This window comes from Oncorhynchus mykiss, chromosome 22 (genome assembly GCF_057628025.1).
Source record: "Oncorhynchus mykiss isolate SJ-2025 chromosome 22, ASM5762802v1, whole genome shotgun sequence".
NCBI classification, from domain to species: Eukaryota; Metazoa; Chordata; class Actinopteri; order Salmoniformes; family Salmonidae; genus Oncorhynchus; species Oncorhynchus mykiss.
Window position 1 is genome coordinate 37,749,443 of NC_143043.1, and position 15,010 is coordinate 37,764,452.

Here is a 15,010-nt window from a genome sequence, read left to right on the forward strand (position 1 = left end):
TTGCTGATGTGGTGGATGAATCACCCCCGGGACCTGTTGAGCCACTTGCAAAGAAAGTAGGCAAACCAGAGTCTAAGCCAGAGACCAAGACAAAGAAGATGGCTATAGGTGAAGAGGTGTCTCTGTCAATTAAAGAAGATGTTTCTCCTCAAAAAGGTATAACCAGGGGAATTCTTGAAATACAAATCTTCACTCTTAAAATCTTGCTTTTTGGTCTGTTGTTTGTCTGTATGTTTTGTGTTTTTGTGTTTGGGATATTTTCTTATTTGTCTGTTTTCTGTTTGATCACATCTTTCCTTGGTACTTTCTTGGTGCTCTACTGCTTACCCCAATCTGTAGTGTCTTGGTTTTAATCATAAAATTACTTTATTTTAAGTACCAGCAAAGAAGAAGGAAACACTCCCACAGCCCACTGAGCCGCTTGTGAAGAAAGTGCCTAAGCTAGAGTCTAAACCAGAAAAAATGAATGCTGAGAAGGTGAAAGAATCACCTCTTAAGCCGTCTGAGCCAATTCCTAAAAAAGTGTCTAAGCCAGAGACAATGGTTATTGCTGAGCTGGAATCACCACCTAAGCCTACTAAGGCACTTGTAAAGAAAGTGGCTGAGCCAGAGACTAAGCCAGAGAAGAGAGCTATTCTTGAAGAAGATGTTGTTCCCAAAAAAGGTATAACAAGAAAACCTGAAATATGAATCTTTAAAAAATCTTTATATTTTGTGTGTTATGTCTGTGTCTATGTTATGCATGTTGTATGTTTTTCTCTGTGTGGTGTGTGCTCTATTTGATAACATATTTCTCTGATACTTTCTTAGTGGTCCAATGCTCTGTAGTATCTTGATTATGACCATATAATTTTATTTCAAGATCCAGCAAAGGAGAAGCCAGAGAAAACAGCTATTGCTGAAGAGGTGAAGGAGTCACCTGCAAAGCCTGCTGAGATACTTCTTAAGAAATTGTCTTCGCCAGAGTCTAAACCTGAACCTAAGTCTGAGCCTAAGCCAGAGAAGAAGGCTGTTGCTGAGCCTCCAAAGCCAGCAGAGCCACTTCTAAAGAAAATGTCTAAGCCAGAGTCTAAACCTGAGCCTAAGTCTGAGTCTAAACCAGAGAAGAAGGCTGTTGCTGAAGTGGTGTCTCTTTCAAGTGAAGATGATGTTGCTCCCCAGAAAGGTATAACAAAGCCAATCCTTGCTATCCTGTTTGTTATGTTTGTTTGTGTGATGTATTTGGGACATTACATATTATCTATTATGTGTCTTTGTGTGTTGAAATCATGTTTCTTCTCAGTGGTTTAATGTCTTGATTTTGATCATAGTATAATTTTATTTGAAGTACCAGAAAAGGAGAAGGAAACAATTCCAAATCCCACTGAGCAACTTGCAAAGAAAGTCAGCCCTCTTGAAGGTACACTTCTGTTAAATGTTTGTCATTTATTTTCTTAAAGTTCTTTCTATACATTCGTGAATGAATGCTTCTTGGGCAAATCTAAATCTTAAACACTATTTTGAAGCACCTCGAGAGAAAAAAGCTACAGAGGAGACCAAGCCTGTCACCCAAGAGCAAGAACAAGACAATTTAAAGCCAGGTATTCAGCGAAGAATGTTCCAAATAATATGGATATAAAATCACAAACTAATATCCTATTAATATTCTGAATACCATACCATCCAAATAAAACAAAGCATGCTTTCTTCAACCTTATTCTAGACATAGAGGGTTGAGACTAGTGTATTTGGCTTGGGTTTCTCCAAGTCACTTAACAACAGGTTTTAGTGTTCATTTCATTCAACAAGAATGTTACCTCTTCATTTCACAAAGCATTCCTGTTTTTTTTGTCTGTCCTTTCTATAATATTGTATGTGCATGTTATACTATTTAAATCAGCTAGGTGCCACCTCTAATCTCCTTCTCAGCAATACTGGGGTTTTGTATGTCATGCCATTTTGTTTGTCTTAACTACTGTATGTTCTCATCCTGAAATGCATTGATGACAAAAAATGAGAGCATTTAATATTTTCCCTCATTTATATCATCACTTGATAATATTACTTCAATTGTCCTGATCTTTGATTGGTTATGGGAGGAATATCCCTTGAAATTCCAGGATTGGTTCCTCAAGACTAATACCCAACACCATCCAAAAGAGAAATGAATCAGTCTCTTATAGAAAGTGATTGCGTTGGTTTCCTCAATCATATCTCAACGTCATAACCGTACATGATACATTGAGGCTTGTATCCCATATATCTTCAAATGTATGTTCTTAAGTGGACAATTTTTTAAAAACTTTTCTATAATTTTCCTGCTAGGTGAAGGCAAGCAGGCACCAGGACCAGCTAAGAAAGGTATGATGAATACTTGTTTTCCTCTTCATTGATAATCCCATTTCCATATTCCGTGCATAAAAATAAATATCCAGCTCAAACTTTTAAATATCTGGTGGCATTGTTGTTTTCTGTGAATTTTGTTTGTTTCTTTGTTTGTTGTGTGTTGTGTGTCTATTGTTCAATGTGTAAAATCTCAGGGTTTGAATGTTTTCTGGTGTAATGTTTTCAATGTTATTATTTTGTTAAGTGAGCTGTTATGTGCAATGTGAAACCTTTGCTGCAGTTCTCCGACAAAAAGCTCAAATTCACATTGAGGAAGAAGAAAAACTTGTCCCGCCAACCTTGAAGAAAACAACCAGGATTTCCAAAGACTTGGAGCAAGAACATGATATTATATCACTGAAGAAAGTACCTTCAGTCTCCTTTGAAGATCTGCCAGCACCACTAAAGAAACCTCCAAAAATGACAAAGTGTACAATCCATGACTTTGAAGAGAGAGTGTATGATGAAGGTGAAGTAACAATATCTGAAAGATATGAGGCAGAGAAAATAAGCAAGACCGATGCAATCAGCAAGATACCTGATGGAGCTAAAGTAAAGACACCTAAAGAAAATGAACCAACTGAAGACAAATGGTCTCGGCAGACCATTCCCAGAGTTGAAAAAGAAGGGGACAAAATTACTTTGAAGCAAATTCCCAAGGGGGTGAAAGAAGAGGCACCAACAGACCCAAGTTTAGCCCGAAAGAAACTGTCCAGATTACCATCAGAAGAAAAAGAACAAAAAACTGTGAAGTTAAAACTGTTCCAAAAATCTTCTAAAGCTGTGACCGTTGAGCCAGAGAAGGACAAAGACAAAGAATCTGTGGTTTTCAAGAGAGGTGAGAGACAACCAAGCGATGAAGACATTAAAGAACCTGTTGACCGTAAGAAAGCTGATAGAGTTCCTAGTGCTAAAGAAGAGCCACAGGCAGTCAAATTAAAACCAGTGGCCAAAGTTCCTGAAGATGAACAAGTCCAGGATTCTGACAAACCACTGACAAAGGTGAAAAGGATTCCAACACAGGAGCAAGAGAAGGAAAATGTTAAATTGAATCCATTTTCAAAGTCACCTAAAGCCGACACTGAAGCTGTGAATCCTGAGAAGGAGCCTGAGACAAAAGAAACTGGGAAAAAAACTCAACATGAGTCAAGTCCTCCAAAGACAGCACCCGTAAAGAAAATGGAAAAGAGTCCTCAAGTGGAAAAGCCAGTACAGTTAAAAAAGGTTGATCACGTGCCAAGAGAAGCAGAGGACAAAGAAGACAAACCTTTAAAGCATGAAGAGACACTTAAGAAAATGGTGGATCTGAAAAAGACTCCTTCACCTAAGGTTGAAAAACCACAAGAAATAGAAAAAAATACTATGGAGAGGAAGCCCAGGGCAGAAAGGACCAAAAAGCTGCCCAAAGAAGTTTCACCAAAAGATTCATTTGAATGTGTTACCCTAAAAAAAGTTCAAAGGAAATCACCACAAGAGAAAACTGAAGGAGCACCACCAAAGAAGGTGCCAGGAATGAAAGAGCTTTCCCCCAAAGCGGTACAGTTACGAAATCTCTCCACTCAGCTAGAGGAGGAAGTCTTTGAGGAGGAGCCAGAGGTTGAGGAGGAATCTGACAAGGAAGGTTGGGGATGGGAACTTGTCCCTCGTGATAGTTATGGGTCCACAGAAGACTGGGGAGAGGAAGGTGATGCACTTGAGACCCCTGGAATGCCAAGACGAGGTGAGATGAAGGCTGCAGCGAATCAACATTAATGGCTCAGAAAAAGTCCTTCACCCCAAATAATCTCCATCCATTTTCAAAAAAAATGTTATGTTCTACATGTTAATGTTTGTCATCATTCCGTATTGTTTCTTCATGTCGATAATTTTCATCAGAAAAAGTATTTTATCCCAAACAATCTTCATCCATTTCCATCTTATTCTATGTGATGTTTGTCATCATTGTGTGTTGTTTCTCCATGTCAGTCTCCATGTTTGTGTTATTTGTCTGTCAATCCATGTAAAAAGCACATGTTTAGCATGTTGTTATTCTACATGGTATTTGACATTTTGTATTATATACCCATTTCCCATCATCCGTTGTCAATTTGTTTTCATCATCACCCTTCATCTTTATTTATCTCACCTTATGTGTGTACAGTTCTGAGTAAAAATTTGGGATTTGATTGTGATCTGTCTTTACGTTGTAGTCATTCTAAAAAACGTGAACAGATGGGAGGGATTTTACAAGGGATTTGATTGTGATCTGTCTTTACGTTGTAGTCATTCTAAATATCTTAAACAGATGGAAAGCCAGCAGAAGAAGCAGGTGCAGGTAGAGGTGCAGGCAGAGGCAGAGGCCTCAAAGGTAAGACTGTATCCATGTGAAAATAATAGCTTTTTTAGAGTGCTGCGTTAGCACACTACTCTTTTCCTGCATAGTATTTTTCAAGCTTATTCTCTTTCGTCATAGTGTTGTCACTGTAACTAAATTTGAACGGTTTACATTTTAATGACTGTTCCAACTTTAAAAACGTGCAGACAGGTTAAACGTACATTTCTTGTCAATAGCTTTTTAATATAATATATTCTTCTTAAACTATTAAGATTTTTGTCCTTCCCAAAACCTTCACTATTCTAAACTTCTCATAATTCAACAATGACATCCAACATTCTATTCACTGTGAACACTGGCTTTTGAAAGAAGTTAGCTACTTTGACTACTTTCCCAGCAAGTTGGACAAAAACTCAGTGTATGAAATCTTTGTCTCATTCCCTGCTTTTCAAATAAGCAATCAGAATATAAATATATTTTAGAACTATTTTTGTAGCCGCATCAGCTTCTTTCTTTTGGTGCTAGTTATAACAAAAATAGTTGCTATGCAGGCTGGCTAACATTCCCTTGCTAGCTAGCCAACTAACTTAATTATTCATTCTTCATAATAAGGAAGCTATCTTACTGTCTTGCATATTACAGTAGTAAGGCTAGCAGTTAATACAGTAGCATTTGCTGTTGTATCTAGCATGTTGAAAATGAAGCAAGGATGAGAGTTAATGACAACAGTATCGCTACTGGTCAAGTCCAAGTCAGGGCTGAGTTACCAACTGTTGCGTCTGGGTCACTGGGGGGCAGTGGATGCGCATTGATAATTCAAAAGGAACTGGCATTTGCCATGGATTATTGTGAATAACAAACGCCTATCAACCAATCTGCATCCATGATCCAAACCTCCATTTTAGAAAGGCTACTATCCCACTACTATTTATGATATAGTCATTAGCCTGATTCTACTACACTAGCCTATATTTTTCAACACTAGCCAGCCTCTAACAATTTAAACTTTCATAAAAATAATTTTGGACAGCTGACGTAGCACTCACATTTTCTATTAGGAAATATCATGGTAAGTGTAAAAAAAAAGATTCGTTTGAAAATGTTAACACTTTTAACTGCTGTAAACACGCAAAACATCTAATCTGTGTAATTGTGTCTAAATTGTAGCAGGCAAAACTCCATCCCCTGGTGAAGGCAGGGGTAGAGGACTGAAACCCGGTGGTGGGGGAGGAGACAAACCCCCAGATGCTAATCCTTTTGGATTCCAGCTCAAAGCAGTTCCCCTGAAGTTTACGAAACCACTCAAAGACATAGTGTTACAAGAAGGTGATGCTGTTGGTGCATCTGCTACGTTTGAGTGTGAAGTTTCACCTTCTACTGCTGTAACTACATGGATGAAAGATGGCAGCAACCTAAGAGAGAGTCCAAAACACAAATTCACCTCTGATGGCAAAGATCGCAGACTGGCCATTATTGACGTCCAACTGGTGGACACTGGAGAATATACTTGTGTTGCCAAGCTGGGCAACAAGGAAAAGACAACAACCGCCAAACTCATTGTTGAAGGTATTTCAGAGAATTGTCTTAATTGAAAGAATGTGAATTATTTCCATTATATAAGAAATTACTAACAATTAATTAATTATGTATTTATAAGAATCATATTTCTGTACAAAATCATGTGAACCACTGAAAAGCTGATAACAATTAATTTCCAGGTGATGTAGCTTAAATAATGATTGTTTACTTAATGTCATGTTTTATATTGTCATATAAAAATGTATACCGTATAACTACACAATTTGATGGAGAGTACTCCCCTTTTTGATAAAGTATTCCTTAATCTATGTAGCTTTTGTCACGTTTAAGTTGTGATGATAATTGTATGTATATATTATTGATATGGGTTGATGCATTGTACCTTTATATTTTGATGCAAATAATTTGTATGCACATTTTCATGTAAATAATGACATAATACCTACCTGTTCAGAACTGCCCGTGAAGTGGGTGAAAGAGCTGGGTGAGGAGACGTCGGTCCTGAAGGGGCAGCCTATGTACCTGACCTGTGAGTTGAACAAGGAGAGAGAAGTAACCTGGATGAAGAGTGGTAAGATCCTCAAGGTAATCGCTGGAAAGGTGGCCATCAACGTCATTGGAATGCAACAAGCCGTTACGATCCAGAACATGGGAGATGACGACGCTGGAATCTACGCATGCGAGTGTGAACTCATCAGGACCAAAACAACTGTCAAAATCATTGGTATGTAGAGCATTCCCTAAATAAACCATTGACACTTATCAACAATATAAATATACTGAATCTGTTAGTGTACATACGAAAACTGATTACAAATAAATGTTTACAGAAATTGTCAGAGACTGGCTGGTGAAACCATTGAAAGATCAGCATGTGAAACCCAAGGCCACTGCCACTTTCAAATGCGAGCTCTTCAAAGAAACCCCCAACTGGAAGTGGTTCAAAGGCAACAACGAGATTACAAATGATCCAACTGACAAGACTGAGGTCAAGAAAGAAGGCAAAGTCCTGACTCTCACAATAAAGAATGCACAGCCCGAAGATATTGCAGAATATACTATGGAGGTTGAAGGCCACAGATACACAGCTAACCTGACTCTTGGAGGTTGGTTGCACAATCACTCATATCTTGTATGGTGTTGAATCCAGTAAGGCTACCTAATGAATGCTTACTCTATACTTTTGATATTTTTACAGAACGTGAAGCTGAGATCTTGAAGCCTCTCTCAAGTTGCGAGGTGGTCGAGAAAGAGGATGTTACATTTGAAACGGAGATATCTGAAGAGGATGTGCCTGGAGAATGGAAACATAAAGGGCAGGTCTTAACAAGATCACCGGTATGACTTGTCTTATGATTTGACTGTAATATTTGCACGATCACTAAGCGTAACCACAATTTTTAGAAATGTTGAACAGTCTTTGATATCTGTTTTCTTGTTATTGTGCATTTTCAGACATGTGAGATCAAAATGGAGGGCAATAAACGTTTCCTCACTCTGAAAAGTGTTCCACTGGACGCGTCTGGTGAAGTGTCTTATACAGCTCTGAATGCTGTCACTAGTGCTGTGCTCACAGTCAAGGGTAAGCAGTTGTTCCAAGAGCACATTATGTATGTGTGTATGTATGTATGTATGTATTTGCATTATATATATTTTTTAAAGTATGTGGACACCCCTTCAAATTAGTGGATTTGGCAATTTCATCATCAGCTGTTGCTGACAGGTATAAAATCATGCACACGGCCATACAATCGCCATAGACAAACATTGGCAGTAGAATGGCCTTACTGAAGAGCTCAGTGACTTTCAACGTGGCACCGTCATAGGATGCCACCTTTCCAACAAGTCAGTCCGTCAAATAGAGCTGCCCCGGTCAACTGTAAGTGCTGTTATTGTGAAGTGGAAATGTCTAGGAGCAACAACGACTCAGCTGCGAAGTGGTACGCCACACAAGCTCACAGAACGGGACCGGCGAGTGTGTAGCACTTAAAAATCGTCTGTTCTCGGTTGCATCGCTCACTACCGCGTTCCAAACTGCCCCTGGAAGCAACGTCAGCACAATAACTGTTCGTTGGGAGCTTCATAAAATGGGTTTCAATGGCCGAGCAGCCGCACACAAGTCTAAGATCACCATGCGCAATGCCAAGCGTTGGCTGGAGTGGTGTAAAGCTCGCTGCTATTGGACTCTGGAGTAGTTGAAATGCGTTCTCTGGAGTGATGAATCACGCTTCACCATCTGGCAGTCCGGCTACCTGCCCGAATGCATTGTGCCAACTGTCAAGTTTTCCGGAGAAGGAATAATGGTCTCGGGCTGGTTTTCATGGTTCGAGCTAGGTCCCTTAGTTCCAGTGAGGGGAAATCTTAACACTACAGCATACAATGACATTCTAGACAATTCTGTGATTAAAGGAATTCTGATTAAAGGATTCTGTGACTAAAGGAAATCTCTCAATGGCAAAACTGATGATGATAGGTAACCCCTGCTTTGTTGCTTCATTCAAATTGTTTGTCATTCAAGGATTTGCCCCACGCTACAGTACATAAATACAGAATGCAAAATCAATCAAATGTATTTATAACGCCCTTTTTACATCAGCCAATGTCACAAAGTGCTGTACAGAAACCCAGCCTAAAACCCCAAACAGCAAGCAATGCAGATGTAGAGGCACTGTGGCTACGAAAAACTCCCTTGAAAGGCCAGAACCTAGGAAGAAACCTAGAAAGGAACCAGGCTCTGAGGGGTGGCCAGTCCTCTTCTGGCAGTCCCGGGTGGAGATTATAACCGGAAATGGCCAAGATGTTCAAACGTTCATAGATGACCTGCAGGGTCAGATAATAATAATCACAGTGGTTGTAGAGGGTGCAACAGATCATCACTTGAGGAGTAAATGTCAGTTGGCTTTTCATAGCCGATCATTCAGAGTTAGAGACAGCAGGTGCTGTGGAGAGAGGGTCCAAAACAGCAGGTACGGGACAAGGTAGCACAGTCGAAGGCAGAACTGTTGAAACTGGAGCAGTAGCACGGCCAGGTGGACTGGGGACAGCAAGGAGTCATCAGGTCAGGTAGTCCTGAGGCATGGTCCTAGGGCTCAGGTCCTCCGAGAGAAGAGAGAGAGAAAGAGAGAGAGAGAAAGAGAGGGGGAGAGAGAGAGAGAGAAAGAGAAAAAAAGGGAGAGAGAATTATTACTTAAATTCACACAGGACACCAAATGAGACAGGAGAAATACTCCAAATAAAACAGACTGATCCTAGCCCCCAGACACAAACTATTGCAGCATAAATACTGGAGGCTGAGACAGGAGGGGTCGGGAGACACTGTGGCCCTGTCCAACGATACCCACGGACAGTGCCAAACAGGCAGGATATAATCCCACCCACTTTTCCAAAGCACGTCCCCACACCACTACAGGGATATCTTCAACCACCAACTTACTACCCTGAGACAAGGCCGAGTATAGCCCACAAAGATCTCCCCCATTGCACGAACCCGAGGGGGGCACCAACCCGGACAGGAAGATCACGTCAAAACACTCATTATCCTCATGATTCCATGTTCCAGCGGGGGATGCATACTTCGTGGTGAAGTTGCAGGATTATACAGCAGTCCAGAAAGTCGAAGTCGCTCTGGACTGTGAACTCATGAAAGATGTCCCAGACATGTGGTATCTTAATGAGACTGAAATGAAGGCCTCTAAGATGGTAACCATAAGGGCTGAAGCGAATCGAAGAATGTTGTCCATCAAGAAAGTGGAGGACTGAGATAAGGGACAATACGTATGTGATTGTAGAACGGACAAAACCATGGCAGATATTAACATTGAGGATAAGCAATTACAAATGTTTGTTAAGTAACAATCATTTATTTTGAGAACGTTCTTGTAGTTTTCTTGTAATTGTAATGTTCTCCATCCTGACTTGCAGCTCGAGATATAGAGATAACTCGCCCAATGTATGACGTTGAGCTCTTTGAGGTGGCCAGTGGAAACTGAACTGAGAAGTCCTTACTCAATCCCCTGTATCCCCTTACTCAATCACCAAATCATTCTAACTGTTGTTTGACCATTCTACCATTCATACCATTACGTGATCATCCATTCTCATCCTTTACGTGATCTTGAAATATTACAATGAAACAGCCCATATAATTATCTTCCTTCCTCCTTTTCCCATTCATCTTCATCTAATGTGGACTATTTTCTATACAAATTTTGCTACTAATTTATAGGACATTGAAATGATAGAGGATGGTGCAAAGCACACATTAATATTATACAACCTCAAGGCCCCCTTGTCAGGGGAGATTCTATTTACAGCTGCTAATGCTAAATGTGTTGCTAATCTGAAAGTGAAAGGTGAGATGTTTAGATTTGATCATGTAAATGTGAATATTCTGTGGTGGTTCTCTACGCATTGCCATGATGCCACATTATCTCTGTTTCCTTCTGAACTACAGAGAGTCCAATTACATTTGTCACACATTTGAGTGATGTACAAGTGTATGACAAATATGAGGTCAGATTTGAGTGTGAGGTGTCCAGAGTGCCTAAGGGCTTCCGATGGCTCAAGGGATCTCATGAGTTGACAGCTTATGATAAGTTTGATATTACCCATGAGGGAAAGAGACACTGGTGGTCAAATCTGCCGCATATGAGGATGAAGCTGAGTACATATTTGAGGCAGAGGACAAGAGAACCACTGGCGAACTAGTTATCCAATGTAATCTGAAGAAATGTTTCTGTGGCCTCCCGGGTGGCGCAGTGGTTAAGGGCGCTGTACTGCAGCGCCAGCTGTGCCATCAGAGTCCCTGGGTTCGCGCCCAGGCTCTGTCGTAACTGGCCGCGACCGGGAGGTCCGTGGGGCGACGCACAATTGGCCTAGCGTCGTCCGGGTTAGGGAGGGATTGGTCCACCAGCGACTCCTGTGGCGGGCCGGGCGCAGTGCGCGCTAGCCAAGGTTGCCAGGTGCACGGTGTAGCTTATCACATGACAACATCCAGGTCACCTGGTACAATGTGCGTTTGCATCCCAGCCAAGTTGTGCACATGTCAGACGATGGCAAGATGCACAAATTGACCTTCAAGGGGGTGTCCATTGATGACACATCCATGATCAAAGTAGAGGCCATGGACAAAATCTCAGAGGCCATGCACACAGTTCTCGGTTAGTATATCGTTAAAACCCTTGAAACGTTCAATCAAAATAAATCTATAGAATCTGTAGATGGAAATAAGCCGTTGTCGAAACTTAAATATCACACACACATCATGGTTTCTTTTTCATGAACAGAGGGAAAGCCTTACTTCACGACAAAACTGCACGACTACTCAGTCACTGAGAAAGATGAACTGACGATGATTTGTGAACTGAGCAAGCCCAATGCAGAGGTGAAATGGTTCAAAGGTGACCAGCAAATCACTTCCTCCAAGAACGTGGTCATCAAAGCCGATGGAAAGAGGCGTATGCTGATCATTAAGAAGACAGAGAAATCCGACATTGGAGAATACAGCTGTGATTGTGATGCGGACAGAACCACGGCCAAGCTCAACATTGAAGGTAGCCTTTAGTGTTTTTAGCTCAGCATTTGAGGATTGCAGTTTATATTTTATTTCATTTATACAGACACTTGAGTTGTCTTTGTGTTTCTTCTACAGATCGTGACATTAAGTTTGTCAGGCCACTGTACAGCGTGGAAGTGACAGAAACTGAAATCGCCAAGTTTGAGACCGAGATCTCTGCCGATGATGTCCACGGTCACTGGAAACTCAATGGAGAGGCCCTTCATCAGTCTCCTGTAAGAAAAATATCCACTTCATTATGACTACATACAGTAATTGGACATTCCTTAGTACATTTCCTAGCGGTTGAGGAGACAGAGAAGTAAAAGAAAATAGATGGTATGTATAATTTGACGAGGATCACTTAGTAACTGTTAGTGTATTCTCTTTCAAGGACTGTGAGATTAAGGAGGAGGGTACAAGGCATATCCTTATCCTGTACAACGTTCGCAAGGATCAGGCCGGAGAAGTTGACTTCCAAGCTGCCAATGCTAAATCCAATGCTCAGCTTAGAGTTAAAGGTGAGAATGATTTAACACATACTCACACTTTTATTTGACAATAAGATAAGCACTTATTTGATAAAGTTATACTCTGTAAGATATGCAAGTAGGCCACCAACAAAACGTTTGATCAGTTCATTTGTTTTTTGGTGGGCTTCAATGATACATTTCCCAACTGTTGGTTGAAGTAAAGTAAACCGCAGAGCTGTCAGATGAGGATATAGTCAGGCATTTACAGCCCCTTTTAATTAGGTGTCAAAAGTTTTACAAGGGAGGACTAAAGCTATCTAAAGCTATCTAAATAAGTGTGTCATAAAAAGTGTTGAGGTTTGGATTTCAATTCTGGCACACTTTTTATATATCTAAATATCTACTTGCTTGCAAAACACTCAAGGCATTGCTATGCAATGCAATACTTAGCCATGATGCAACCGTTTTTGGGGTAAAAGTTGGGTAACAGCGTACCCCCAAAATTGAGAGGGGTTGATTGACAGGGACAGATTGCCTAGCCGGTGGTGTGGCAGGGGGTGGGTTAAAGGCCAATCAGGTGTTGTGGCTATTTTAGAATCCACATGCCTTATCTAGAGTGGGCGGTTAGTGATTGGCAGAGCTACAACATGCCTGCAACTCAAAGTTTTTTTGCTGACCATATACATCTCAAGGAAACCGGGTATGCAAATGAGGAAGGCCCCTCAATGTCAAGTCCCTCTGCGCTAGTCCTATCAGTTGTCCTGGTGGTTTACAGGACTCCAGAGCAGTGGCCAGCCGTCAGGGCATCCGCAAAATGAGGATTAGCAATTAGGTTTATCTTGGGATTTGGGAGTGACTAACAATGTCTTCTCCTCAATCTAAAGCGCGGGTGATCGGCCTGCTGCGGCCTCTCAAGGATGTTACTGTTACTGCTGGGGAGACCGCCACTTTCGACTGTGAACTGTCATATGAAGGAATTGCTGTGGAATGGTTCTTAGGGGGTACAAAGTTGGAGCCAAGTGACAGAGTAAGTGTTTATACTGCAACATCTGAAATATTTGTTACCACAACACTGACACTCCCTCAAGTAATTGATATGGAAACATGTCAAGACTTTGAATTGTACTTATGAACAACAGTTTTTCCAATATGGCAGACAAATACCTGTTGTCATGGAATTTACTACCTGGATTATAGCATATTCTCATATCCCAAATAGTTTTAATGTTTTAACAAGATCGAAACATTGTCCTTGATTTTACTTCATCTTATTCCAAATTGTCTTGAATTGAAATGGATCTTAGCCAGTTTGTCATGTTGCATTATTTACATTTAGGTTTTAATGTTCTCTTGTGCAACCTACATGCTTTCTGCATATAAGGACCTGTGAGGATCAGGATTCCAGCTGGGGATTTGATCCGGGTTTTGAGATAACGCGGGAGGGCTTTTCTGCCCTGCAAGCGTTCTTCTAGTTATTTTTAACTGCTTCAAGTGTGTGTGTCCAATGGCAGGTGGCTTGAAGAGTTATTTGACAGTTATCATTTTAAAATATGAAACATGTGTTGTAATTTCATGTAGAAATTGGCTTTGAATTGCTTTGAGTTATCTGTTAGGTCCTTACATACCTATGTATATTGTCTAGCCTAGTTATTTAATTAATTCCAGTGTGTTTGAGGTGTGAAAATGTTAGTTATATGATAGGTTGATTGATGATGTTGCATAGCCTGGTTTGCCCTTCAGTTACATACAGTTATATGGGTCCTATTACCTATTTTAATGATGATTGAATTCACATCCTTGATCATTTGATGTGTCGCCATACACAATGTTAGCGAACATTTGATTATTTTGAGGATAACTGTGATTACTTTTGTTCCACTAAAAATCTTACATTTAGAATATGTAGGCTATTATTGTATTGTGGCTATGGCTGAATAGTCCAAAACATGATGATTTATGCTGTCAAATGTTGTTTGTAAAATATGATTGCATGTGATGTCATTTGCACTGTTATAATAACAATATAAGAGTATAGTCTACCTTGCAACAGAGACAGCTAAATAACTTGTATATACTGTAACCATTTGTCAAAGGCCTGTGAATGAACTGCCATGGTCTTCATGTTTTCACATAGTTGTTATGTCATTTGGCATATCATGACTATTTGTAATGGGGGGAAAATATAGAACCTATGTTGACTGTGATTGCTGTACCACTGCACCATAAGCGGTAGGCCTATATTGTTTACATTCAAGAGGAACATTTTGACTTTATGGAACGCCTACTGTAAAATACTGGATAAATGTGGTCTTAGTTAACCACCTTACCAAACCTCTGGTAAAAGGGAATAGTCAGGGTGTAACTGGAGTTCAAATTGAGCCTAGGGTTCCCTCAGGGAGCCTTCGGTCCCTTGTCACCAGCTGCTGATGTTCATTCACGGGAAGAAGTAAATAGCTTGACCCCGCATAGCTATCACCGTCCATCTGATTTATCAAACTGCTTGATTTGCACAGGTGGTCACCCGAGCAGAAGACAAAACTCACACGCTGACTCTCAGAGATGTCAAGATTTCAGAAGATGGAGAAATCAAACTCACTGCAAAGGATTTCCAGATTGAGGCCAGACTACATGTGAATGGTAGGTTAATCTATGTGTGTTATGTGAATGATAGGTTGCTATTACTGTTTGTGGTGTTTGGTTGCTGTTGTTGGGATTCTTGCCCCCCATGGAGACTTGGTTTCTATTACCATTCCAAATGTAGAATTG

The 15,010-nt window shown here is 40.5% G+C and overlaps 1 protein-coding gene across 1 annotated transcript in view; it reads left to right on the forward strand.

The window, feature by feature from the left end:
- LOC110501775 (titin) overlaps window positions 1–15,010 on the forward strand; it is a 175,594-nt gene that overhangs the window by 68,717 nt on the left and 91,867 nt on the right. Inside the window, exons 64-79 of the mRNA XM_090215073.1 lie at window positions 377–664; window positions 863–1,165; window positions 1,328–1,399; window positions 1,506–1,580; window positions 2,305–2,340; window positions 4,649–4,711; window positions 5,846–6,244; window positions 6,672–6,941; window positions 7,048–7,323; window positions 7,416–7,555; window positions 7,673–7,799; window positions 11,503–11,769; window positions 11,868–12,007; window positions 12,166–12,292; window positions 13,129–13,271; window positions 14,758–14,881. Of these exons, the coding sequence (XP_090071199.1) occupies window positions 377–664; window positions 863–1,165; window positions 1,328–1,399; window positions 1,506–1,580; window positions 2,305–2,340; window positions 4,649–4,711; window positions 5,846–6,244; window positions 6,672–6,941; window positions 7,048–7,323; window positions 7,416–7,555; window positions 7,673–7,799; window positions 11,503–11,769; window positions 11,868–12,007; window positions 12,166–12,292; window positions 13,129–13,271; window positions 14,758–14,881 (2,850 nt within the window). The remainder of the gene's footprint in view (window positions 1–376; window positions 665–862; window positions 1,166–1,327; window positions 1,400–1,505; window positions 1,581–2,304; window positions 2,341–4,648; window positions 4,712–5,845; window positions 6,245–6,671; window positions 6,942–7,047; window positions 7,324–7,415; window positions 7,556–7,672; window positions 7,800–11,502; window positions 11,770–11,867; window positions 12,008–12,165; window positions 12,293–13,128; window positions 13,272–14,757; window positions 14,882–15,010) is intronic.